The sequence below is a fragment of the Alexandromys fortis genome, unplaced genomic scaffold (assembly GCF_014885135.2).
Source record: "Alexandromys fortis isolate MF-2015 unplaced genomic scaffold, M_Fortis_MF-2015_v1.1 scaffold_88, whole genome shotgun sequence".
NCBI lineage: Eukaryota > Metazoa > Chordata > Mammalia > Rodentia > Cricetidae > Alexandromys > Alexandromys fortis.
In genome coordinates this window covers 6,212,986-6,240,538 of record NW_026067961.1, presented here as the reverse complement: position 1 = coordinate 6,240,538, position 27,553 = coordinate 6,212,986, and the positions used below count along the sequence as shown (strand labels likewise).

Here is a 27,553-nt window from a genome sequence, read left to right as displayed (position 1 = left end):
GAGATTGCCTAGAAACTGTGAGGGAAGAAGAGAGGGAGGAGGAAAGAGAAAGGCCCGGGGACTGGAATACCCTGCCTTGACGTGGTGGGACTCAGGGTCCTTTCTAAAGGCAAAAGCAGAGCGAAGCGGTGGAAACTTCTGTGCGGCTGGCCTGCGGGAGCGCGGTGGCCGGCGCGCGGGAGTGAGCACGGGGGAAGCGCAAGGCCGACATGCGAGTTTCCCCGACACACCCAGCCGCGCCGCCCGCGACTCCTCTCTTCTTCGAACTCCAATAGCCACAACAAAATGAGGGAAGTGGGGGCGAGCAAGGGAAAGAAAATCCCTTCCACATCTGCCCCACCCGCAGACCGGGTGCAGCTCCGAAGGGACCGGGCGGGAGCGCGCGCGGAGGGTGCGCGAGCGTGCCGCAAAAGCCTCACATCTGCGCTCGCTCCCGCGCAGAAAAGTTTGCGCGGGGGCGCGCACAGGGTGGCTGACCGCGGGCGAGCGGCCGAGGAGGGCGAGCGAGTGCGCGCGCGCCCGCGGCCAGAGGTAGGCGCGTGTGCGCGAGTGCCATCTCCCCGCTTCGCTCGGGCGCCCGGCTCCTCCACACAGCCGCACACACCGCACAGCCGCCCCCAGCCTCCCCCTCCTTCGCACGCGACCCCACGAGCGCCGGCCCCGCCTCCCTTCCTCCTTTCCTCCCTCTCTGCGCTTTGGAGAGTCACTCAGCCGGCCCGAGCCTGTGCGCTGGGAGCGCGGGCGGGCGCGCGTGCCAGAGGCGCGGGCGGGCGAGCGCGCGCGCCCATTCACCTTCGCGCCGGAGCGCGGCGGGCGGGCGCGCGCGGCGGGCGCGTCTGGTCTTTCACCTGCCGGAGCCGCGCGCGCGCCCGGCGAGGGGCGGTGCCACGGTGGCCCTGCCAATCACCTCGGCGCCTAGCAGCTCCCGGCCGCTCCCGCCCGCCCCGCTCCCTCCTGCCAAACTGTTACCCTGAGTGTTACCGTCAGGAGCAATGACATCAGGATTTTAAAACAACTTGTTATTCGGGGAGTAATCAGTTGCAATTAGGCATTAATTAAGTATTATGAAAGTTGATTATTTAAGTGAATTCGGCTTTCGACTCTCCGACTATGGTGAGTACCGGGAGCGGGAGGGGGAGGGCCGGGCCGGGCCGGAGCGGCGACCCCTGAGCGCTCGGGACGGGGCGGGGAGTGGGGAGGCCCTCGGCCTGGCGAGCCCGATCGATCCCCAGCCTGGCCACGGCCACGGGCAATTTCTGTTTTAGTTGAGGGAACTCGGAGCCGCCGGGAGCGTGCGGGCCGGAGCGTGAGAGCGAGCGGGAGGCGCGGAGCAAACTTTCCCCGCCGCCGCCCTCCCGACCCGGCCTGGCCCGACGCGCGCCCCCCGAGCCCAGGATGCGCTCGGCCCGGCGGGGAGGGACAGCAGGCGGGCGGGAACAGGGGGGCCCGCGAGACACTAAACACATTCTTTTCTCTCTTCTTCTTCTTCTTTTCATGGCGTTTCTCGAAGAGTTTGGGACCAAGGAGCGGAGAATGGATCTTGGAACAGGTACAGGCGGTGGGAACCTATGGGGAGGTTCTTTCACTTTTCTTTCGGTTCTTTGACGGAAGTTAGTATTTTTAGCCCAATGAGCTAGCAGCTGAGCCGAGGGTACCGGACAGGCACCAAGGGTCTGTGCCCATGGTCCCTGCTTGCCCTGCTTTCTGGATGGTGATATTGTTATTTGTTAACTCGCTTAGTGGCTGTGACTAATTTGATGCTTGTCATTATGAAAGAACAGAGGGGACAGGGAGCTGGGGGGCACCCAGAGACAGAGAGGATTTAGGGGTTTTTTGTGGGGGTTTTTGTTCTCCGTGTTTTTTCTCTTGTGTTTTTTAGACGCACACTTTTCCCTTTGCAAAGATCTCTGTGTGTGTGGCTCATGGGGTGTGTGTTTTTATTTTTTTAGTGGGGGGTGGTTTAGTTTTTGAAAGCAGCGTCCTGTTGGGAAAGGTGGTTAGTCTGGTTTCGGGGCGACTGTCTCAAGGTAAAGGAATTTAATTTATTTGGGACAAGGCTGTGTCGGATGATCAAGCTACTTATTATGGCTAATGAGTGTTTTTCACCTGAGTATCTGTGGGCTGAGGTGGCTGTTATCAGTTCAAAGTAAGGGGCCCAGGACACTCTCTCTCTCTCTCTCTCTCTCTCTCTCTCTCTCTCTCTCTCTCTCTCTCTCTCTCTCTCTNTCTCTCTCTCTCTCTCTCTCTCTCTCTCTCTCTCTCTGTCTCTCTCTCTCTGTCTCTCTCTCCCTCCCTCCCTCCCTCCCCCCTCTCTCTCTTCCTCCTGCCCTCCCTCTGTCTCTCTCTCTCAGCCCCCCTTTTAAAAAGCCCCCACCCTGGGAGGTGATGGTAGGCCAGACCAAAGACTCCATTTAGACATCTGGGTCTGGGGAGCCTGGCATGGGGCTAGGGCTGACTAGCTAGTGCCCCACTGGCCTGGGGCAGAGTTTAACTAATGAATTTGGTGTCTTTCTAGTTTGATTTAATTGTATTCGGTGATTCTCTTTTCATCTTCCGATCTGAGACCAGGAAGGGCCTTATCTTAGTTCTCTGGCCTTCTACCAGCCTCCTCTACCGAAACCAACTTTGGGCCAGGACCCTCTCATCCTAGGTTGTCAAAAGCAGCACTTGTCTTCAGTGTCTTAGAGCAACAGAGGCTGATAATTCGTCAGAACCCATCCCGTACCCCTTCTGTTTCATTTGGGGAAGGAAAGGTGGTATTAGTTAGAGTTGGCATTAGAGCGTCCCAAGGTCATGGTGTAGTCCCGTAGAACCCATACAGTGGCAGCTGCCTCTCTGAGGTCAAAGGAGAGTAAGGCAGGAGGCAGCAGAGGGCAGTCAGGGGTGTGTGTTGTGGGGGCAGGGAACCTTCACAGAGTTGTTAGAACAGGTGTGTTCTTAGATAATGGGATGTGGAGGTCTCTGCACATCCGTGCCCTGGAAGGGCATGACGCCCCCTGCTGGGAATATTGAGGAAGGTGTCTTGAAGCCATTGCTGCCACCCTGCCCCTCCCTGTCCTCCACCCAAGGGAGAACCAGCCCGCCTCCACCTCTAATCAGGTGTCTCCTCACCACCCTTTCAGGACCCGCCCCCTTTTCTTCAGAAATGGGGCCCCCACCCATGCCAGCCAAGAAACAGACCTCAGAGACAGGCCCAGTGTTTGGCACCACCCCCTACCTGGCACAGGGGAGCCTGCTTATGGGCCAGCACAAGGGACTCAAGCATTACTCAGCTGGAAGGCGGGCCCTACCCTCTTCCTTCTGACCTGAGTGCCAACTGGAGCTGGCTCCCATCCTGCCATGCCAGTCTCTTCTAGGCTGCCATGGAGGCATGATTCCATATCCCTTCTGGGGAGTGTCATGATGGCAGGGCAGGAGGCAAGTGACAGAACCTCCTGTGACATCTTAAGGCTCTAGGGAGACTCGCTGCTCTCCACACTCCAGGGACAGGCTCTGGAAACTTTTCCTAGAAGCCGAAATGGCCAGGAAGTCAGCTGGAGCAGGGCACTCCCAGTGGGACCCAAGTCTGGACTCTGGCCACACAGAGAGGGAAGGTCCGTGGTGTCAAAGTTCTGTTTCCTGGAGTTGTCTAGTGATACCTCCCGTCTCTTCTCTGATCTCAGGAGTTTCACTTAATCTCAGCACTTCAGAAGAAAAGCACTTTCCCCTGACTTCACAAAAAGGGGAAGCAGACTGGGGCTCAGTCAGCTCTATCCTCCCTAAGCCCAACTCTGGGGCAGCCACTGTCATCCTCAGGAGCTCAGAAGGTCTCTCTTGACCTCCCCCATGCACAGGGACATGACAAGGCTTATTGCTGGTGCGGGGCAGTGCAGGGCTTCCTTCCTTTGGGAGCAGCCCTAGTAGCTTCTGCTAAGGGCCTCAGCACAGTGTAAGCAGGGAAAAGCCCTAGAGTTGTCAGTACCCAAGATCTCCATTGTCAGTACCCAAGATCTCCAACAAGTACTAGATGGGGTTAACTGTCCCCTCTAGCTTCAGACACATGGAGGTCCTGAACGGCTCTGACCATGAGTGATTCAGGGGCTGGGGAGAATTGAGGTTTCTCAAGAGGGGACAGGAGGATCTCAAGACCCTCAAGGGCCATGTGGACCCCTTTTCCCCCACCATAGTTCAGCCAAGGGCTGGATCAATCTGGACGTCTTTAGCAATAAAAAATGCCGATGTCGTCCTAATTCACCAGGCCCCGAGATGACAGCAAATTTACATTTTTTAATTAAACTAGCAGCCAGTTTTTATGAGAGGGGGTTGGGTTATGCAAATCAAATGGTTGTGTACGGAAGATTAGGAGAGTTTGGGAATAAATTCCACAAATGCTAATAAAAAAAAAAAAAAGGAGAGAGAGAGAGAGAGGGAGGGAGGGAGGAGAGAGGAAGAGAGGAGGACATGGTTCCATTAGGCCCTTTTAGAGTGATTTCCCTGGGGGAGGGCACTAGAGGGGGAGGGGGAGCAGGAAGGAAGCTTTCAAACACAGGTAGGTCGTCCTGTAGTTGGGAAGCTCCCAGGATTAGCCCCCACCCCCACCCCAGGCTGATTTCTGGGTCTAAACACACTGGAGCCTGGGCAGAAATGGCTACCTAAGAGCCTTGGAGCTGTGACAAAGAGCTTGCCCTCGATTATCTGGGATCTGTCGGTAATGCCCCCCTTGAGAAGGGAAGTGCTGTCCTGTAGAGGATCCAAGTAGGCTGCTCTGGGTGAAGGGCCAACTAGGCAAGAGATCAAGTTCAGAGGAGCTGGTGAGGGGCTACCCACTGAAGACTACGTGCAGACCTGTCGTCCGGACAAGTCTGGGAGGGCTCTCTGAGCCAGGCCTGTTTTCTTGTCCTGCTGGGGTTCCAGGTCAGGACCCTTTTTCTTAGGCAGACCCTCTGCTCCCATGTCACATGGGACTCAGCCTTCAATGACAGGAGACCAGGAGAGATGAGACCAAGAGAGCTGGCCCAGGAAACAACCTTAGGCAGGAGAAGGGCAGCAGACTCCCCCTAGTTGTGTCTTACCCCAAGGAGCAAAGAACTTGACTGTCCACACTTAGCTCCGGTGTCCAGAACATCAGCATGCAGAACTTCTGTGAGCCAGAGGTTCAAAGCTTGGTATTGCCGGAAGCAGAAGCTTCTACGAGCCCCCTTAGCACAAGGTGCACTGAACTCGGCACACACCAGGGAATGGAAATGGTCTGTGCTGCTTCTGGAAGGATTTCTTGTTGGGTTGGGTAAACTAGATCGCCCTCAATTTTCCTTCCTGAAGACTGTACTTGGCCAGATATACCCACTTAACCAGTCTAAGCTGGGACCAAACCGGGCACCGGTTTTGCTGGTCTGCAGGGGGCGGGCGATCTGGTGCCATCTTGGCAGGAAGGAGCCATCAGAGCCGAGCACAGCATGGGCTGTCTTGGAAGTGGTGTGTTTCCTGGTCCCATTCAGACAGGCTGGCCGTGTCCCCAGCAGTGACACTGGAAGGGACTTGAGCATCAAGTGACCTTTAAGGTCTTTGACTACCAACTTGATTTTGCTCAGTGAGGCAGCAGGCATCCAGGGAAGAGTCACATGGGTGAGGTGAGAAGTGTATCATTGGTCCATCCTCAGCAGAAAGCATTTGAGACACCAGGCAGCTCAGGACGGTGAAGTGGCTATGAACCAGCTCTGATTCTGGTTCCAGGGCAGCAGAATGCCAGCTAATGGGCCTAGCATAGTCATCCTCCTAAGAGGCCCCAGAGAGACCCCTCCTCAGCCCCTCTTCCCTGGTAGGAACCTGTGAAGGGAAACCCACAAACTCTTAAGAGAGGCATGGGGTGGTGGGGCAGTGACAGGGTGTGTGTGTGTGTGTGTGTGTGTGTGTGTGTGTGTGTGTGTGTGCTTCCCTGGTACTGCCAGAGACTCCCCACCCCCCACAGCCAGGGAATCTGGCTGAGTTGCAGCTTGAGTTTTTATGATGGAAAATAAAATAAATGGAGGCACCTTTGCAAGGCTGAGTCACTGCTGCAGCCTCTCCTCATTAAAGCTGCTGTCCCTGGCTCAAGTCCCTGCCCACTTCCCCAGGCAGGGAATGAGGCGGGGCTCTTGACTTTTCTTTCTGGACCCTGCCAGGCCATTGCGGCTTCCCACCCCTCCATCCGCAACCGTGGGCTAGTCCACCCTCGTGAGAGAATCAGGTCTTCTTCACCTCACCACCAACTCCAGGCCCCATGGTTTTTAAGTCTTGCTCAACCCACTCCTGCCTCTATGCCTCCTTCCCCTTATCCCTGTCTTCCCCACTTTCCCTTCTCCTGGTCCTCGTGTTTAGAGGGGGAAGGGAAGTCGCTCCAAAGTCGTTACCAGAAATGGGTCCCCAAGGCAAGCAGCAGCTGTCGGGGTGGTCAAGCCAAGGTCTAGCAAGTCCAAAGGTGCTGGAAGCCAGTGGCCCTGGGGTGTGGGGGTGAATCGGTTGGGCAGACTGCCGTACAGGGTGGTTTGTGGAAGGTGGTAGGCTGGTGGTCCCGTGTACCCGTGTCTGGCTGTCTGTATCTTACACCTCAGGCTCTCAAAACACACGTCCCCTGTGAGGAAAGAGCCCCCAGGTGGGCGGTGAGGCCCTAGTTCAGTGAGTCCTAAGGAAATTAGCAGAATCAGGGTGGCCAGGCCCCCAGTTTGCAGGCACGCATAGTGTCAGAGAGAGCTGGTACTGTCGCATGCTAAGATGAGGGACTTGGAATGAGGACCAGGATGTTCATGAACGGGTGGCCTTAGGGACAACCTCCTACATCTAGACTTTTCCCAGGCCTCTCCCCTCAACCCTGAGCAGTTACTTTCCATTGTGTAACTTCATTTTTCTGCCTTTTTGCCAGGCCACCCGGCTCCGGCAGGCAGGCCCTTCCTACTCACCTTGCTCCCCCACGCCCCTTGCCAGCCTCATACCCAGTTGGCCCTAGGAAGAGATAAGAGATAAGAGGCTGGCTGGGGCCTGCTTCTCAGAGGAGCTGGCTATACCCGTGGCATTGGTATGCCAGGACAGCATTCACGTTCATGAGCCTCGGTCCCCAGAAGGTTAAGGCCAGGGCCTTGTTTTCTTCCGTCAGTCCAGCTCTTAATGCTGACCATTAGCTGCTGTGTTGACATCTCCTCCCAGTACGTGGAATGGGGCTGGGGCTCATGCCTTCCCACCGTAAGTGCTGGTGCAATTGATGGATGGAGACTCCTCTTCCCCAAGTGCCTGCCCAGCTTCTGAGTGGGGCAGAAGGAGGAAGGCAGGAAATGGTGTCTGATTCCCTCAGGGCCTGGGCTTCTCAAGAGCTTCTAGGGCCTGCATTACAGGAAGGAATGGGTTGGAATCACGGGTGGTGAGAGGGGCAAGGGGACATGAAGACAGCTGCTACTAGCCATGACTGTGGTATGGAACAGGGTGTAACAGAGTGTGAGGCCAAGTTGCTATAGGCCTTCTATCCCATTTCCCCTCCTGTCAAGTAGACCTCACGCTGGGATTTCTGCTCTAAGCTAGGTTCTCTCTACTGTCTGACCAGTATAGGCAGGAAGGCTAGAATGAGGGACCAGCCCAGACTGCCAGAGTTTCAGAGCTCTGCCTTATGGTAGAATATTTGGGCCATACCGGAAGAGCCATGTCTCCCAGGCCTTCCCTCTGGGGTCTCCTCTGGTCCCACAGCCCTGCTAGAGGCCTAAGTGCTTGGCTGTTGAGACCGCTTCCTAAAGCCTGTCTCATGGCCTGGGTTGAAGGGAACGGACACCAGGCATTCCCATAGCATACTTCCCACAGCTGAGCTTTTCCTATGGGGCTCTGTCTTTGAATTAAGTGGACTCCTGAGAGGGAGTGTGCCTACAAGCCTCCAGAAAGACTTGTATCACTAGACCCAAAAAGGCGTCTTCTGCAAGGTCTCTGCTTTCATTTTCCTCTGAGCAGCGACGGTCTCCCTGCTGCCTGAGAGCCCAAAGCCACAGCAAGCCAGAAGGCCTGGCCCACTGAGTACTAACTGGGTATTTTGCTGACCAGCAGGGGGCGCCCTACTGTATCTGCCCCAGTAGTGTTCTGGGCTTGTGGGCAGCCCTGGTCCAGGCCTTCTGCCTCTGGGTGTGGGAGGGGTAGCCTCCCTTCCCCACCCCCAGAGGTTCCTTAGCTGAGTTTGTTTTGCCAGGGTGACCTGTTTAATCATCTCATTTTCTGGTGGCCGTTTATTCCTCGTTTCCACGGTTACGGCCCCATTAAGGGGAGAAGCAATAAGGCAGCGAGTCAAACAGGTAATAAAAACATTAAAGCCCTTGTGCACAGAGAGAGGACGGGGTGGGGGGAGGGGGCTCAGTGAGGTGAGACGGCCCAGAGAGCAGCCAAGGTAGAGGCTGCCTGGCCTGGCCCTGGCCTCTGGAGGCTATGGGAAGACTACTTCCCAAGACCCAGTTCAGCTTAGTCCCCAGTCCCCAAGGCCCTGGCAACAGGCTGTATGTTGGAGGTAAAGCAGGAAGCAGCTAAGTGAGAGAGGGAGAGTAACCAGAGCTCCCCAGGACTGTCCCAGAGAGCTGCATGACCTGTTCCAGGCCAGCCGGGGGTGGGGGCTAATTTCTGACATTGTTTTGAGCTCTAGAATTTTTTCTGCCAAGCTTTATCAGAAAGCATATTTGTGGTGAGTGCCGCTCACAGGGCCAGTCTGGTGAGTAAATATTCCTGGTGTGGACGGCCCTATGACCTTGAGAGGGAAGAGCAGAGCGGTGGGAGCCAAGGGCATCTGGAGGGAGGAGGGCCAAGAGGCCAGGAGTGCGTGGTCTAGGTGGGAGACCTTTCCTGAGAAGGGACAGGTGAAGGTGAGAGGGCCGGACTCCCTCAGCAGTGGTATATCCCAGACTCAGGTGCTATCCCATTCAGGCTGGATGTGTGACTTGCCCTTGGTAGATGGGCCAATCCTTGTGGTCACCGCAGAGGAGTTCCTTGGCCGATTCTCCTGAGGGCTCCCTTCCTCTAAGTGGATGCCGAAAAGCTCCAACAAAAAGCCAGCCTTTTGCCCAGCTGGTCCGGACCCAGGGCAAAGAGCTCTGTTGGCCAGGGAGAAATGCCAGGAAGTGTGAGGATGGTGTCAGAGCTTCTGTGCCTGTGTGCTCTGGAGCAGCCACTGTTGCCCTGGAGCCCAGGGTCAATTCACAGAGGGCACAGGAGGCCAGGACCAGTTCTAAGGTGTCTGGGTTATGGAGGAGGCTGCCTTTTTTTTTTTCTTTTAAATCTTCTATACGCTGATCTCTGGCAAATTCACAGAGGCCTGTGTGTCTCTGATTATTAATTTCAACGTTGATTCTGACTAGCGAGGGGAGAAAGAAGGTGTGGGAAACGGGGGAAACCCTTTGGCTGGGAACTGTGCCTTGGGAGCAGGCCTAGATGAGTTAATATTCCGATCAAACAATTAAAAATAGAAAATGCTCCCACGGCACCAGCTGCTGAAGCTCTCAGCAACTGTCACCAGCGGGTTCAGGGGGCAGGTGGTACTGGAGGGAGCCTCTCCACACATGGCAGGGTTCAGAGATATAGTGTGTCCACTGCTCTCTCAGGATCAGGAGCGGAGGTTGGGGCTCTGAGTCCCCTTAGGGGCCAGAGCAGGGCCTGTGCAGCCTCAGGGCTGCCTTTCTTCCCTGCAGGGCCCCGGTAGTATGGTGAAGTCATCGCCAGATGCCCTGGTAATTGTTTTAAGAATCCAACTTAAAATAAGATGAAAACTTATATTCCTGGGTGAGGAGCAGTTTCCTATCTAATAGTAAATTAATGGAAGGCTTACAGCAGGCCGCCTGGCCAGGAGGCTTGTTCGTCTGATAAATCCAAGATCTCAGGCCCACTAACTCTAGACCTGGAAGTGCCCAAAGCCCAGGCCCCACTTCTGGTGTCCCCTTGGGATGCACCATGGTCTACTGAGGTAGAAGACACATCCCACGTGTTCATGGTACCTGCCAATGATAAGGAGAAGCTTTCAGAAACCGCAGTGGGAGAGCCTGGGTTCTCATTGTCAGGGGCATCAGTTCCCCCGAGAAGAAGGGGCTTCAGGAGCAGATCCCACACAGAGTCTGGGCAGGGTATCCACCCTTCAGAACAACACAGTGAGCAGAGGTGAGGTCGTCAAGTACTCCAGTTTACCCAGGACTAGACAGACCAGCATTCTATGAACACCCGGGGCCCCACCAGCTAAGGAGAGTTGATCAGCCTTCCCTTGTGGTCCTGCAGAGGCCAGGGAACTCCAGAGCTAAACATGTCCTATGCAGGAGGGGTGACTTACAACTGACTCCCCCTGATACTACTCTGCCCTGACCCAGGCTTGCTGTGTGGTCTGCTGCATTGAGGACAGTGTGCGTGTCCTCAAGTGGGCACATAGATGCCACCCAGGCAGGTCAAGACATTGCCTGGAGGCCTGAGGGGGGGGATAGAAAAGGGCTCTTCTAGCAATGGTTCTGTACGCCTTTAACACGGAGACCTCTCTCTGTGGAACACAGATGGATCAGGGCATCTGGAGAGGACACTAGCCACCTGACCTCACACGTCCTCTGGGCTTCTACCCAGCACCTTCCTTCTGAGAGACCGAGAATGAGTATCACACCTAATGCTCATCTCTCTTAGAAAAAGACAAGGTTCAGCCTATTTGGTCTGTTTCACAGGTGCGAAGGGATGTAGCCTAGAGGTCGAGCTACTCTCTTAGAACTTGTAAAGCCCGCGCTTCCATCTCTAGCACCGAAGGGAGGAAAAAAAAACCCCAAAACCAGAAAACACAGGTGGGGAAACAGGAGGCCCATAGTCACTGCCAGACTTGTTCCTAAAAGCCAGGAGACAGACACAGTATGGAACTTCCTTGCCAGGGGGGAAGCAGGCTTCCCTGAGGGACTGTTCCACATGGCAATGTCGAGGGAAAATTACAAAGCTTACATCCCTGGGTACCGACTGTGTTATTCAGCCTGTGTCCCTGAAGGGCTCCAGATCCCATTACAGTCCCCTTGTCCCCTTGGGTTCCTCCCTGGGTCCACCTACAGTGTAGTGGCTGATGCAAATGGCTGTTAGGCTTCACAGGAAACCTGATTTTGTTGCAGGCCTTCTTCCTTCACAGCTCCTGAGAAAGGGACTCTCCCTTGTCCGCAGGGAGGGCTGCCAGGGTGGGTCACTCTTACTTGTGGAAGTGGGCAGGGCAGGGCAGACCAAAGCGCTTGTGGACGCAGTCTAGACCTGTGGTTCTCCTAGGAGGCGAGTCCTCAGGTTCATGTTTGTCCTGTGTGCTTATGCAAAGGCAGAGAGGGATGGAGGGGATGCATCCCCTGGACCACTCAGAGACCACTTCACTCAGTTCACGAGTTCAGTCGGTCCAGTGTCCCACTGCTCTGTGTTGCTGCAATTCACGGTGTTTCCTTGGGAACCACAGAGAGCAAAGTGGCCGCTTTGCAAACAGCTGGGTGATGGGTTGGGACTCAGCCTGATCCCTGAACCAGGTTTGTCCCCTCTTTGCTTTATGGGTTTGAGAGGACCTGACTTCTTGGCCAGATTGGACCATATTATTTTAGGAGGTAGGGAACATCTCAGTGTCTTTAGGGCAGCTTGGCGGATACTTGGGGGAGTTGAGAATGTGTGCTCCAAGAGGGAGCCAGACCCATAGTTGGTGTGGCTGGGTCAGATTGGAGAGGAGGGGGTGAAACACTGGATGTCCGTGGCTGTTGGTTTTCCAGCTGACACAAGGGAATTCCAGGCCCTCCTTGACTAACTTTCCCTTGGCTTCAGGCTGAGGCAGCAGGTGGGTTAAGCTGGAGGGCAGGAGAAGTGCCTGCCTCTTCCACACCAAGCTCACCATCTCACACCAGTGGGGTCATGACCCTCTTGCTGAGAAGCGTCATCTGGGGCTCCTTGGGAGTCTGCGGATGGCAGCAGAAGGTAGCTCCTCCATCAGGAAGCTGAGGCAGGACTAAGAGCCCCTGCGAAGGAGCCTGGATGTTTTCAGTTTCCAGGTCCCTTGGGGTCTCAGGGGCAGATTGAGACAGGCTCCTTGCAGGGGAGGTGTTAACAAACAGCAGGTGATTAAACATGACAAGCGGTGACATTTCTGTTCAGGGTTCTCAGTCCCGGCAAAGCCAAGAATGAAGCTATAAACCCTGACATTTTGTGTTATGCACTGAGAGGATTTTAATAGACCTCGCTCCCTCTTCTCCAGTCATCTTCTCTCTGTCTTCTCCACCCCCAGCACATCCACTATCCCACTGAGCGTGAGTGAGCATGAGTGAGCTAGCGCCCTGCCTTTCCGCTTTGCCTGGCCTCCATTCCTGGCCAGGTACTGCCCTCCACCCTCTTTGGCTTTGATCTTTCCTGTTGTCCTTCTGCAAACCCCCCTTGCCTCCCTCCATCCCCCCTTGCTTCACTTTCTCACCTCCTTTTTTTGGGTCCTGATCTCACAGCCTGTCCCTTAGCTGCGGCTGTCCCAGTTGTCGGGGACAGCAGGTGGCTGTCCTTGTGCCCTCTTTGTGCTCATAACATTTCCAGACAGACTTGAGAGTGGGTTAAGGGAGATTGTGGGGCTTGGTATGGCTCTTCCCCCATCTTTTTTTTTTCTTAATCTCTTTTTCTCCTTTTTGGGACAAGGACAGAAGGCAGAGGGAGAAAATTGCCCTCCACTGCAAACAGTTGCTGGGTTTATTCAGAAAGGCCTGGCTAGCAACAGTTGTTCCTCTTACAGAGAGATACAGAAACAACTGGGGCCTTCTTTGTTCTTTTGGCAGGGTCCTGTGAAGGGCATCTGGAGGTGAGCTTGGGGTTGAGGAGGGCAATGTCCAGTGTCAGTTCAGTTCCAGCCGGGGAGTCCCCACCCTGACAGGCAGAGAAGGTTCCTAGAGCTAGGCAGGATCTGCTTCAGAAGTCAGGCCACACCCTGGGTCCCCCCGCTCTGCCCTAGTGAACACAAGAAGCACTTAGCTTTCTGTGTTCGTTTTAGTAAATATTTATTGGGCCAGACGCTGTGCTGGCCAGCGGTTCTGTCCCATGGATCTCGTGGTCTAATGAGCTGGATGGATAATGAGTTGTTACTGTGGATACAAACAGGAACAGGGCTCAGAGATGAGGACAGGGGGACGGGATGACCAGGAGAGTGGACCTCTGAGGGATAGGCCTAGGATAAGGGAGGCCAGGCCCAGAGTTGAAGGAGGTACCTCTGCCAGGAGTCAGGGGTCAGCATACTGAAGGCCTGGGGTAGAAGAGTATGCTGCCTCACAGGTACCACCTAGCGTGGAGGAGATTTGGGCTGTGCCATCCTACAGTAGGTGTCCTTGGATCTCTGGGACCCTGAACTTGCTTTTCTGTCTATCCTTCCACCTCTGCCCACTTGGGCCAGGCATGACAGTCTGGGTAAAACAGAATGAGGCTCACCCTAGTTCAGTAGACAGAGAGCAACAAGAAGTAGCCAGGTGCCCACAGACTGGAGCCGTGGCAGCCTCTCCAGCCCCCTACTCCCTGTGGTGAACCCCAGGAAAGAAGCAAGAGAGAGTGTCCAGGCCATGTGATGGGCATGATGCAGAAAACACAGGGCCAGGAGAGCCTCTTCACCTTGCTAACCCTAGGGCTCAGCAAGGCCAGATAAACTCCAGGAGCCTCCTGAACTCACGCTCTGCTCTCTTGATGTGTCCTTGCTAGCCTTCAAGCTTGCTGAGGCTTCAGACTGTCCTCTAGGCTCCTGAGGGCCAGAGTGGGCAGTGCCAGTAAGGATTCAAGATGCAGCAGAGAAGCCCTGAAAACCAGGAGAAGAAGGGGCGCATAGTTACCTTAGAACTGGACCAGAGAGGAGCAATGGATGCATGGGCTACTGGGGGTCCCAAAAGAGAGGCACCAAATTTAGCTCCTCATCCGCCAATAGCTGGCCTCACACCCTGTGCTAGGCAGCCATAGCCATGGGGCACTGTGGGGCCTGTAGCCTGGAAGGATCTCATACAACCCATGGGACACTTTTTCTTTAGAGATTTGCCTTTGCACGGGGCACCATGCTGAATACGCCCTACCAACACATTGGTTCCTTAAGAGAGATCAGGCTGGCTTCCAAGAAGAGCATAGTGGGTACAAGGCTGACTTCAGAGAGTACTCCTTCTCCTGCCTCCACCCTGCCTTTCTGACAAGCGTGGTCCAGGTCCCTCGATACCACCTGTGTCACTCACTTCCCAGAGTCTAGCTGGAACTGTTCAGACCCTCTCAAGGGTCTTCCCTTGACAGCTGGGCTGGGGGGTCATTGTGGAGAAAGGAGGGAAGAGGAGTCCTAGAACCCAGACTTGGCCTACTGCCCCCGAAGGTCCAGAGCCAGGTTTTATTATAATCCCCACATCCTGTTGCAGATCCTTAATCAGCTGGATCCCAGGTTGGGCTGGACCCTGTGGTGACACTCAGGGTTGTAGCATAGAAAACCTGAAGTGGAGTTTCCGGAGCTGGGCTTGGGGCTAGGAGGATCAGGCAGGTGGAGGGGAGGAGAGGGGAGCCAGCACAGCCCAGGATGTGGACGGAGCCCAGACCCACCACCCACCAACCAGGCTGGGGGTGGAGGAGCAGCTGTTGCAGACTGGGAACCATGGCTATGGGGGGGGGGGCACTAGTCTGTGGGGGCTACTGTGTTGCCTTGTGCCACCGAGACAGCTGGTCCTTCAGTGGCTCTGACAGTGGGCAGCAGCTCTAGCCAGGAGTCAGTGGAGGGAACCCTGGGTGACAGTGGTTCCAGGGTCTATGCAGACATGCCAAACTCCAAGACTTAGAGTGTTCCCACCCTGCTAAGCTCTTGGTGGGCCAGCCAGGGCCTGCAGCTCTGTTGAGAGGCAGCTGGGAAGGGGAGGAAGACCTCAAGCAGAGGCTGAGCTGGTACGGAGCACAGTGCCAGCCTGGCCGTTTAGTTCAGCCTGGTCCTGAGGCGGCTGCACGGTGTCAGGGGAAGACCTAAGGGATAGTGGGAAGGATACCCCACCTGAACCTTCAGGAGATGAGGAGACATGGAGGAGACAGAGAAGGGAAGCCAGAGTGGGCTGGCTGGCAGCGGGTGGGCAGACTGGTGTCTGTCCTGCCAGGGGCCCAGGCTGGCTCTGTAGACAGCCTCTTTTCTATATGGAAATGAAGAATTTAGGCTAATGGAGCTCAACCATCTCTAATTTTGCGATGGCAGGAGGATTTTGATTGAAAGTAATTAAGCAAGCTAGCTGTAAAATTAATTAAAGCAAAAGGGGGGGATTTTTTATTGGATTGGATAGCGATATAGCGTCTGTCAGGCGGGGGACGGATGGGGGTGACCTGAATCCTCTGCCCTCCCCCCTCCCACTCGGGACGTTTATGTCACTTTAATCTCCTTACAGCGGCTGCTGTGCATTTGTTTGAAATAATCAAGGAAATATGGTCAGAAATTGTCAGCTTTCAGATCTAATTTACCTGACGGCCCCTGCGCAAGCCGGCAAGGCCTGGGGAGTGAGCAAGCGTGAGCAGTGGGGGAGCTGAGTGGGCTCCTCTGCCCACACCCTAAGCCCAGGCACCCTCCAAGGGAGGAGAAGGTCCTGCTAGGTCCGTGGACACCTCTTTCGGCTTTGCGCCCCCCCCCCCCGCCCACCTGCTGCCTTGCCCCACACTAACCAGCTTTAGGGTTTAGAGAATATAGGATTAGGGAGGTGATTGTAATTCTTTATTCCAGATGGCTGACAACTGCTAAACCCCTCCACCAGGGCCACAGTTTTAAAAATACTCTTAAATTAGTCCCCTCACGCCCCCCTCACTGTTGGCCTCAGTAAAAGGTTTGAGCAGTAGGCTTCAGAGATGGTGAGGCTGCCTCCCTACCCCTTCTGGGGCCAAGCTCACTACCCAGAGTCTGTCTGTCCCAGGCCCTTTTCCTAATTCCAGGATAGTTCTGGCCCTGCTTCCCTTCCACAGCCCAAAGGACAGTGGGAGCTGCATTTCCAGTGGCTAAACCAGAAAAGGGCTAGCCTCTGCTCATGCTGCTCTTGTAGACTTGGGGTGCCGGACTTGCAGCCTTGTACCCTGCACCCCATAAGTTCTGCTTAGAGCTGTTGGGATTCTTGGAAGGGTGGAGCAGTATGTGGCCTGAATCCTTCCCATCAGGGAACCCCATGGGGACCAAGGAAAGACTGGAACAATCTGTTTTCAAGGTTGTAAAAGGTTCCTCTTTAAACAGGAAAGGGTCTGGTGGTCTTCTGGGCATGAGAGACTCAGAATAGGGATTGGGTCTCCTGCTCTCTCTGGTCCTGGGCAATGAGCGACCCTGGTTTTCACCAAATCCTCTTAGGCCTCTGCTCCTTTGTAGTTCTAAAGTCTGGTGCACATCTAAGACAGCTTGCATCTTGGTACTGTTCTCTAGGATAGGAGGGCACATGGGACCTGAACATAGGCTCCCCCCCCCCAGGAATGCCTTGCAGAGCCTCAAGTCCTTGCCCGTGCCCCTGGAACAGACAGCAGGTGGAGGGCTCTAGAAACAGTTCCACTTGTCCGCCTTAAAGCAGACCAATTGGAAGGGTTCTTTCCCTACCTGCCCTCCTTGGTGCCACCCAAACACCCTCTGCCTCGTCCTTGCCTCCCATCCCCAGCACGGCTCTGGGGCAGGGTGACTCAGGCTGCCTCCTCCAGCAGTGAGGGAGTGTGAGCGCCTTCCCAGCTCAACTGCCAACGGAGCATGGCAGCTGGAGGCTGGGGAAACATCACTGGGCCCACTCTCCCCCATTATGAGTCACTGGAGTAGGGGGGCAGTGAAGCCCCAATGAGCCCTACACAAAAAGAGGGAGAGAAAAGCTGTTGGCTTAGGACCCTGCAGCTCCTGGGGTATAGTTGTACGTGCCTGACATTCAAGTGGCACTGAGGTCTCTGGACCCCACACTCCCAGAAGCCCTTGCCTTTAGTGTGCATCTGCTTCCCAGGACCCAGATCTCATGAGACAGGAGAGTGGAAGGAGTCTGGCCTCAGCCTAGCCTCTTACCTACTCCAGCTAACACTTGTCCTTTGATGTGGAGGGACCAGCCCAGGGACCTGCAGGGGAGGCTGGGAGGGCTCCAGCCTTTGGCTAGGGCTTATTTTCCAGCTGGATGTTGGTCTGGGACTGCCAATGGCAGGTGCCCAGGTGGAGGGAGGCTCTTGAGGATGGCCCAGTCAGCCTGGAGCTGTGAGGCATAGGCTGAGATGGAGCAGCTCAGGAGAGGCCCCCTTATGGTCTCCTGGTGTCCCGGAGACCACTCTATGCCTGCGTGGGAATGAGGGTGCTGTACTGTAAATCCCCTTGTAAAGTGGATTCTGTATGGTGAGGAGAGAGCTTTGACTCGACAGTGACCCTCCTTGAAGAGGAAGGGCAGTGACAGGCAGTGGCAGACGGGCAGCAGGATGGGAGGAGAGCCTGGGATGAACACATGTTGTCCCTCAACAGGCCCTATAGCAGAGAGGGTGCAGGAAGTCTGGGAGAGGGCAGAAGTGGGTGCGAGGGAGCTTGGGTTTAGAGGCCAAGGACTGGCTCAGCAGGACTTTGATGCCTATCCCCTGGCCAGCCTGGATTCCAGCTTTTTCCTCTGTCCCCCAAGGCTTTGAGGAAAAAGCACCGAGGTACTGGCCTCGGCTCCTGGGTACCGCTCCCTGGCTGGCTCACGTTGACCCTGCCTTCCCCTACAGCCCTGGATCTGAGCCTCTTGTGTAGCATTTGTGGCAGGAGAAAAGGCGAGGAAAAGGAAGACATCAAGAGACCCTGCTAGCACCAGGATGCTCTGATTTTCCTGAGGTCCCTGCAGAGCTTGGGCTTGAAGACTTTGCAGTGAAGGTCTGCCTGACCTAGCTTTCTGGGTGCTTTCTTGCTTTAGGTGGGACTTGGTCCAAGTTATGATAACAGGTCTTCTTCCCCCAGAGAAGACTGAGGAAGGCTTTCCCTGCGCATGTATTTAGGAGAGATCTTAGGGTGCCCTGGCACAGGGGCTAGGGGTAGAGTAAGGAAGGTGCCTACTTGACTGGGAGAAAAACCCAGAGTGGCAGGGGTCCAGTTCCAGGAATCATTAACTTTAGGGTCTCCTCGTGCCAGGGACCTCAAGCCTCCCCCAGCCAGGTCCTTGCTGGAGTTGGCTAGATGTGACCAGGCACTGGGCTCCTGGAAGTACCTAGGGCCAGGCAGGGTCAGGCTGTCGACCTCCTGACCTTACGAAAGCCCCCTCCTCAGTTCTCTGCTGTGCCGTACTTCCTTCCTTGTACCCATGCACCCATCCTGTTACCCTCGGCAGTCGTTTCTTGCCCGGCAGGCCTCAAGTCTCCCTGGCTCAACTCTGGCCCGTCCTCCGTTCCCCCGGCTTCACAGTCACATTTTGCTTGCCAGCGCAGGGCACTGAAAAACTGCTGGCACTGCCAAAAACCCTGTGTGCGCTATGACTCCCCAAACATCCCTTTATTTTTATTGTTCTGTTAATTACTGTTTAAACTTTAATAAGTCACTTCGTCAGGAGGGGGGACCTGCCGTGAGCTTTTCTGTGCAAACATGGGCCGGGAGTGACTCGGGTGTAATATAACCCTTTATGCGATGTGGGAATGTTTAGATTGTAACAGAAACTTGTTATTTTAATGACAGTTGGGGGGATCTGAGCACAGGAAAGAAGAGAGGTGGGCGCTCCCCTCCGTTCCCACTAAGGGCTTAGAGTGTCCAGGCCCCTTTAGGGCATCTCCCTTGCTGCCACAGAAGAGGGTTCCCAAGGCCATGAGGCTCTGTTGGGTTACCTGCTGGGCAGCTACTGATGGGGCTGGGCAGGCTGGCTCACTCAGGTGGTGCTTTCAGAAGGAGCCTGGCACTTTGGGAGGGCACAAAGAGGAAGGGTAGCTTGGGCACATGGGATGTAGGCGATCCCGGCAGTCACTAGGACTCTGGACAGAGGCCGCAGGACCATGCAAGGTTGGACTCTGTACTTAGCTTCTGCCAAGGCTACAGAGGAGACCCTCTCTGTGGTCAGACTCAAGCGTAATAGAAGTGGCACCATGTGCCCATCACGTGTGTCCCAGACAGTCATCCCTTAAACACGTTACAGATGTGGACACTGGGGCCCAGGACAGAGGAGACATGTATCCGAGGGGAAAGTGTCTGCTTTGGGTTGTTTTCTTTGGAAACCGCCAAAGTCCTCGTGCTGTTTCTTGTCTCGGGAGGTGGCGTATACTAGGAGGATGGGGATGGAGGCACCGGAACCTATTCTGGGATCAGAGATGGCCCTCATCTCCTAGTGGGAGAACACGAGCAGGACTCACCATCAAACCCTGTCCCCTGGCACCATGGGTAACTAGGAGGTGAGGTCAGGCTCACCCTGCATTCTAGTGATGGGGACTGCCTGCCATCTTCCTTACTTGGCTTGCTTTCCTTCAACTTCAAGGCCTAGAGTGAGTTCGACAGCAGCCCTCCGTTCCCCAGAGCCACTTCTGTAACGTACTTACTTCCAAAGTAGAGACACCTAGGGAAGGCATTTTATCCTAAGCCTATGGCAGCCCCTCGAAGACTGCAGGACGCCTCAGGACAGATCTCCCTGCTCTCTTTCTGTGATCCCTCTGTCCGTCTGTCCATCTCTGCATGCTATCAAGCCATGCTGCATTACTGTCTATAGAGCAGTAGGAAGGAAGGACCTGGTGCTCACCTTCAAGGACCTGCTCTTGACTGGTGTTGGTGAAGAGGCTTCAGGGAAGGGTAAAATTAAGGGGCAGCTCTGTCCAAGGCAAGACTAGCAGGGTGCAGCCCAGCTGAGGAGGTAGCCCTTGCATATTTGGGCTCACTGGTCTGGCTCTGACTGCCTCTCATGGAAGGCTCCACAGGGTGTGAGGGATGGGGGTCTAGCTCCGCCCTGATCCTTACCTCCTGCTGGTCAGGGCAGAGCCAGGAGGTTCAGGTCCCTGTGCCCTCAGCTAAATGGACAGCCCCCAGATGGTGGCCATGGCATGGACCACGAATCGCTGAGGTTTTCCTTTTCCGAGCAGCGCGTTTCCCTAAATTGTCTTTGACTTCGTGCATGGGTAATGAAAGTTTATGCCCTTGTTAGAAGGACAGGCGGCTGGTTCCAGTTAGAACTGGGGCTGTCTCCCTGCCAGCCTCCTCAGCCCCCTCCCCAGGAGAAGAGAGAGCTAGGTATGGTGTGTGTGTGTGTTTGCACACACACACACACACACACACACACACACACAGGAACAGCCCCTCCCTCCCTGGTGAATAAGAAGGCTGTTAGGGGAAGGGAGAGGGGACGAAAAAAAGAAAAAAAAACATTTCCATATTTGTGTAAGTTGCTTTAAAAGCATTTTATCATGTCATAAAAAAGGGAAAGTACTCTCAGAAATTGATCCTCTCTGCCAGCCCATTGGACAGAAGGACGTTGGGATGTTAATGGCCATCCTGCTCCAGGGTGGCTTATTAAAAAATTTATACATAAATGCTTAAAATTGCATAAATTATTTAAAAAAAACCAACAAAGTAAGCAATTTGAATTCCCTCTTTTCCAACCCTTCTCTTGGTCCCCCCCATCCCAGCCCCTCCTCAGGGCCTTCCAGGTCCCCAGGCTCCTGTTCCCTCCTCGGGGTGTTCCCCCTGTTTTCTCCACTTCCCGCCACACCCCAGACACAGTCTGCCCTGCCTTCCTTAGGGGTTTCCCTGCCTCACCCACAAATTAATGAAACAGCCAGCCCACCACCAAACACTCACATGCACACGCGCTAATAAAAACACCACTAATAATGCCCCAAATCGCAAAATTAAATATTAAGGCCAAAGGAGGCGGACGAGGAGCGGGGCTGCCGCCACCGTTGCTGAAGTTGGAGCTGATGAGTGTGTCTCTCGCAGGCGTGGAATGTCACCCACACATCCTGGAGACTGGAGTGGGGAGTTTTATGATGGTTTTTCATTGATTTGTTTCCCCAGCGCAGCTGCCGACCTCTATTGAGGGACAAACATAATCAGCACTGACGCAAATTAGATGGTTATTCGTTTTGAAAATTGACAGAAAAACAATAAAAAAGATGAAATGCTCCCAAATCAATAGATATAATGAAATTCAAATAATCCGAGAGATGAGGTCTCCATGGCAACTGATAATGTGGAAAAGAAAACAATTTAATAAAGGACAGACACACTTTGAAAACAGATTGGGCCCGGGGAGGGGGGCGGGCTGGCGGGCGGAGGGCTGGAGCTCGGGCTGGCGAGTGAAGGATCACTGTCCGTCCCAAGGACACTCGCCATAATTAAGCGAGGCTTTCGGCCCCAGAAAGTGCAGATTCAGGTTTTAATACACAAAATTATTTCAGGAGCAGTGAATCGGAAAGTCGTTTGTAATGACCTTCCTGAGAGGCCCGGGCGCGGGGCATGTTGGAGGCTGGGCGGCCAGGCCGGCTGAGTTATGGCATATTTGTGTTTTTATAGTGCAGAGGGGAGGGGGTGGTGGTGGGGAGGGGGGGGAGAAGGTTAAACAGTATTTACAGCTCAGTTGTTTTCAGAGAGGAAGAGAAATAGAGTTCATGGAGAGATGCAGCGGGCAGGCAGGCGGGTGAGCCAGGGAGGCCTCAGGGCTGCAGGGAGGGGAGATGGGCCTGGCGGGTCTCCCCCTTAGGCTGCGTGACCCGCGTCTGCTCCCTAACCATAGAGGATACTCGGAGCTGCCACCCTGCTCCGGTTCCTGGCATGGCTCAGTGAGTAGTGTCTTCTCGGTCTGGGGCCTCACGGAGGATGGATGGCAGCCTGTGTCCAGGCTACATGGACGCCCAACTGTACCTACTCAGTGAGAGGGTGGAGCCCCGCTCCAGCTGCCACCAGAAGGTCACCTGCTGAGTCTCACAGTCTTCCTTTCTTTGCGTGGCACCACAGCCATTCACTTAGATGAGTCTTCCCTCTGCAGCCCAGGGCTGGCGCTCGGTGGCTAAGAACCCGCATGAGCGTGTGGGAACCACAAGCCTTCTCTTTGGCGTTGCCTCTCTGCCAAGTACCTGCCTAGATCTCAGTCTCAGGTTTGCAGAGCTGAGGGCCACAGAAAGGAAAGGGACCATGCCGGTCCTTTCTATAGCCCTCCAGAGCCACTTGCCTGCAGCAGGAATTAAGAAGTCATCCCTGGGAGGCCTGGTATCCCCTTACACTGTCTGCCACCTCACCCCCCACCCCTGCCTGGCCTCAGGAACTGTGTTTGTGTTCTGTTACCATGATCACAGGGCACTTCCAGAGCCTGGGCCACTCTCTGGGCCCATGTATGTATGTAATGTGAATACATACCATAGAGACATGCACACGTGGAAGTGTGAACATGTGTTTGTGCGTGTGCGGCTGCACACACACACACAAGCAGGCAGACAAGTCGGTGTGTATTTGCTCAGTATGTGTTTTAAATCTCCCCTGGGTGGCAACTCTCTTTTTTCTCCCCTTCCTGTTTGGCTGTGACCTGGGGGAGATTGATAGCCCGCCTGCGCGGTGGATGCTAACAGTTCCCCTGATTTATAGAGTTACTTACGCTAAGTGAGGCCACTTAGACGCGTCTGGATAGTAAACCTTTTAACTGAACTAAAAAAAAATCATAATAAATAAATAAACAAAGGGGGGCAAGCTAGGGCCCAGTGACCAAGCCCCGCCCATTCCCCAGCTTGGAGGGCCAAGAACTGTAGGATAGCAGCAGCCATTCCTGCCTCCCACTAATACTCAGAAGCCCTTGTGTTTCCAGCCAAGCTTGGGATCAGGCCCAAGAAGGGACATCCCTCTCCTAGGGGACAGTTTTTGGCTAGGAGAGCTAGAGGAGGGAGCTGTTCCTATGGAGACAGGTTGAGCAGTGGGGGAGGAAGGAAGTGAGAGGCCCATGTCCAGCAACCTTTCCTTGCTTACACGCTCCCACGTCACTCCTGTGTTCTTTGCCACAGTGATGGCTCTTGTAATCACTTTGGAAATTTGTTCCCACATCTGTACTGAACAAGCCGCTGTGGTGGAGGAGCCAGGGTGATACAGGAAGCGAACTGCCTGTCTTGTTTTCACAACATAAGCCTCCCATTTCAGCCCAGGTGCTGGACGGTGCACTTCGGTGGTGAGACCTTTGTCTGACAACACTGTCAGATTGGGGCTCCTGGTCTGTGAAGTTTCGGCTCCTTGTGGGTAGCCAAGGCAGAAACTCCAAGAGTATACCACCTCGGAGACTCTGGGACAGCTGTTTGGAGGGCTGTGGGAGGCATGTGTAGGGTTTCAGCCTGTGGCCTTGGACATCTTAGTCTGGCAGGAGTTGTGCTCTAGGACTGACAGGGAGACAGAATGCAATTACCAACCTCGTTGCTTCTGCTGCCTCATCTGGGAATGGGGACTCACAAGTGACCTAGCAGAATGTTAGGAGATCACCAGCGTGTGTGCCAAAGCTTAGTCCCCCGCGTAGGCAAGGTGCTCAGAGGGTGTCACCTGCTACGTGACTCTCGACACTGCGGGCCAGGACAGTTGCCAGGGTGGCTCAGCAGTGCCCATGGCTCCTGAGCTGCTTCTGGCCGGGGGCAGGCAAGGCCCCATACACACCCACCCCAGGGGACTAGCTGCTGGCCCCTGCCTCCCCACCTCCTGATATACAGCGGGCATTAGGCTGCCCAAAGGGGATACTGCATCCTTAGGAAGAAATATGTTCTCATTTTTCTTAAACACCGTTTCCACTGAGTGAAATGTTTAGAAGGGACGCGCAGGGAAAACTTTATTTCCTACCAGGGAGTTCAGAGCCACCAAGCAGAGCCCATAAAGCACCGGAGCCCGGTGGCTGACAGGCAGCCTGGCCACGAAATACATTACTCATGGGGGGTGGAGGCAGGGGGCTGCCAGGCCTGCCCATCCCCATGGGACTGCCCCCACCCCAGCAGGATCAGCAACTCCAAGACCCAGGGCCATAAGGCAGTAGGCATCGAGTGTGTAGTATTGTGTTCAGGCTGCCCGTGAGAGAGGGGCTGGCTGGACCAGATGAGCAGGGAGCAATTCTTCTAACTGCCTTTGGTCTTCACTTCATGGTCAGGGAGGCTAGGGCACATGGGGCCCAGGTGCAGCCCTCTGAGCCCCCCTCTCTCACCAAAGCTGGCAGGAGCTCTGGCCTTCCCAGCCTTCGGAGGAGTGATGAGGTTCATGCCATATCGGGCCCTTCTCCCGAGGCCCTCCCTTCATTCGGTTTCTGAAGCTGGCTGATTTGAATATTTATAAATATCAGTAAATTATTTATTGTAGCAATCTGCTGCACCATTTTATCCATCGCAGTTAACACTTTAGGGGGCTCCAAGTTATGGGAACAGGAAGTGAGGTTGAAGAGAAGATGGCATAGGAGACGGAAGAAGCCCCTGCAGGGAAGCCTGGGCCGTTTCAAGCCCCAGCCTCAGTGGCTCTTGAGAGCCTGTGTTCATGCTCTGGGGTGTCTACGGCTCTAGGATCAACTTCCTCCTCCGACAAATGGGATCATCATGGTGCCTGCTCACTGCCCTTAAGGGTTTCAGTGAGTCCCTGCTCGAATGGTAGACAATTTGTGCCTCTCTTTACCCTCTCCTTTTTCACTTGGATGGCTGCTGCGGGTGGGGGTGGAGGGTGGGGTTGAGTCCCATAAGGAGAATTGGGACCCAGGGAGCTTAGAGGTGGCAACTCCAAGTCTCCTGTCTGTCTTTTCCCCCTGCTTCCCTGGGCCAAATGAGCTTTCCCTGCCCTAGTGTCTTGATTGAGGCGCCCGTTGCCCCTCTTGGGCTCAACATCCTTTTCCCAGTCCTTGCTTGTCAGGTTCTGTGCTTGGCACAGAAAGATCCCACCTTGAACTTCTGCAGTGCTTCTCCAGGGAGAAATCTGGCCTAGGCTCGGAGCTCACAGTGGGCAGAGCCAGGCTGTGCACTCAGGGCTCTGACCCCAAGGCCAGGCCATAGCCTGTAGTGTGCACTTCCTAGTGATTGCCCTGCCGGTGCAGAGCTGCTGGGATCAGCCACGGGCTGCCAGGAATGGGATGAACCCTTCCAGGTCCTCTCCTTTACCTGCCTTCGCTGCCACTCCTAAGTCTGTCTGCCTCTGGGTGGGCAGAACAGGAGCCCCCTGCTTCCCATCCTCTAGTCCAAGCCTGCCTCCTGGGCAGTATTGTTCCCAGAGGAAGTGTCCAGTGTAAATAGAACAGCGGGCAGGCTAGTGGCGGGAAGGAGATGAAAGGGGCAATGACAGGACCGGGGACGGATGGCTTCCTTCCATTGAGGCCTGGCCATGGCGTTTATATTTTAGGGAAGAAAGTCAGAGGAATGTTTACATGGACAGGAGTCTGGGGTCAGACCAGTGTGTGTGGGGGGTTAATCTGTAGGTTCCAAGGCCTTGATGGAGGGGCTGGTTGAAGGTTCATGGGGACCGGAAGGCCGGCAGGCAGCTCAACTCTCAGCCTCATACATAAGCCCCTTCCTGCCACCCCAGCCTCTCACGCGTGCGGGCTCTGATGCCTACAAGCCTTGCCTTTGCCGGTACCTCTCTGTCCCTGTGTCATGGGCCCAGGCACCTCCTACTTCTCCACCTCCACCCTTGGGACCATCAGTAGAGTCAGGGGGAGGGCAACATCTGGAAGGCAGGTGGTCTGGGGCAGAGCAGCAGCTGGAGGGCAGGTGTAGAGGGAGTTGGCTAGAGCAAAGGGGCCTGGGGTGGGGGTGGGCCCTGAGCGCACAGCTGCACCGCAGCTGGTGGGGGCCCAGGCAGAGACTCGGCATGAAGCCATAGAGAGAGGGTGGGTTGTGCCGGGTGGGCCGAAGTTCAGGGAGGCTCCAGGATGGGTGGAGACCCGAGGAGGGGCTGTTGCCAGCAGCAAGTGCAGCCCTGAGAGCTTGTGCTTCCCTCTTCCTTGGGATAAATATTTATAGATTCATTTGCTGTCTGCCATACACACTTGGCTGCTTAGCTCCTGGTAAAAATAGTGCAGGCTCCTCCACTCCGCCTGCCTCTTCCCATCCAAGACAGGGGACGGAGGGGCCCAGGTGAGACCTGCTACCCTGTGGAAAGCAATGCGCTATCATAGAGCCTGATAGCCTGTCCAGAGGCTGAGTGGGGTGGGGCGTGACCGTGAGGCCTGTCACTGAGTTTCAGGAAGGACCCACGGGTGGGTGTTCTGGATCTCTGTTGGCCAGCACAGACTCGGCGCTGTGGGCAAACATGAGTGGAGTGGGCATTGGCTTGGCAAGAGCCAAAGGCCCCGAAACTGTGACCCCTGAACTAGGAATACGGGACAAGACTGAGCAGACCTTTCCATAGCATGGAATAGGCTGGCATTACCCTGTCCTTTCTGGGCCAAGCAGATCCATACGTATCAGCAGCCAGTGGCAAGGCAAGGATCTGGGGCCATGGGGCATTTGAAGGGAAGGGGTGGTTAATCTGCACGTACAAGTTGAAGCAGTTATCTTTGTGTGGCATGAGGCCTCTAGGCAGACACTGACGTAGCCACAGGTGGGCTCTCGGGGTACAGGTTCTCCTGGTATTTGATTATCATGGGTCACAGCCCTGAGCAGAGCCCCTCACCTAGCCTTCTGACCCATGTGGGACATGCCAGATTCCATGGAAAGAACTGTGGGGAGTAGAGTGGAGACCCTTCCAAACGAGCACTGGCCTGTGTCTGGCCACACCACGAGGTCTGGCACAGGGTAGGACCTCACTGCCTGCATGGTGGACAGCTGACAGATGGATGTGTGGGTTGCGAAGTGTATGTGTATCTGTGCTTGTTAGTCTTCCTGGCCGGTGTGCTCCTGAGACCCTGGGAGACCTGACGAGGTCAGAGGGCAGGCTAAGCAGTGAAGGGGGATGGTCACTGCTCTAGGAGCCATCCAGTCTCTCCGGCTGCTCAGTGGCTATCGTCAGAGATGAAACACAGGACCTGTAGCTTCCACTGGCCCCATATGTCCTCACTGAGGTCCCAGCATGTCTTCTGGGTTTGGAAGTAGACTTCCGGGGCTACAAGAGCTGAAGGGAAGAAGGGGGTCCTAAGACAAGAGGAGTGGCCACAGAAGGGTTATGAGGAGCTGTGTCCCGGTAACCCTGACTGAGGTTTGTGGGAAGCAAGCAGCAATAGGAAATGACCAGACTTCATGTGGGGTTGGGGATGTGGAAAGCAGAGAAGACTGAGGGGAGGGGAGGCCTTGGAGAAGTCCTGAGTGGCCAAGGGAAGAACCCTGCCGTATAGTGAGCAGAAATAGGAACCAGGGACGAGGGGCAGAGCCAGAGTCCTGACCTGGCAGAAGATCTGCCAGAGAGTAAGGTGCTCAAGTGGGGAAGGTGCCAGCCAATTGCTGCCGGGTCAGCAAGGCAGGAGGTTGGCACAGGTTGGAAGCTGGCTGCAGCTGACTCTTCCCCAGGGACCCGTGGTGAGGTGGAACAGTCAGAGGCACAGCCAAGCTGCCAGCAGCGCAACACTGGCCCTTGCCAGCCTTGCCTCATACCAACCCCTTCACCTGCCCATGCCTTCATTTCCTGTGTTAAATAAAGGACATGTCACCCCACAGAGGGGCTATTTCAGGCCAGCCAAGCCTAGGAAATTCTTTCAGGAATCGGGCGCTAGAACTCTTGTGTTCGAAGAGTCATTTATCTCTT

The 27,553-nt window shown here is 55.1% G+C and overlaps 1 protein-coding gene across 4 annotated transcripts in view; it reads left to right on the top strand.

The window, feature by feature from the left end:
- The window catches only part of Casz1 (castor zinc finger 1), a 146,633-nt gene that overhangs the window by 92,291 nt on the left and 26,789 nt on the right, over positions 1 to 27,553 (top strand). For 2 of the 4 annotated variants that reach the window (XM_050153379.1, XM_050153380.1), the window contains exon 4: positions 1,511 to 1,549. The exons of 1 other annotated variant lie outside the window; for it this stretch is intronic. In XM_050153379.1, coding sequence (XP_050009336.1) covers positions 1,534 to 1,549 — 16 coding nt within the window. In that variant the 5' untranslated portion in view covers positions 1,511 to 1,533. Of the gene's footprint in view, positions 1 to 888; positions 1,114 to 1,510; positions 1,550 to 27,553 lie in introns of those variants that run through there. One more of the 4 variants, XM_050153378.1, reaches the window with a different exon arrangement.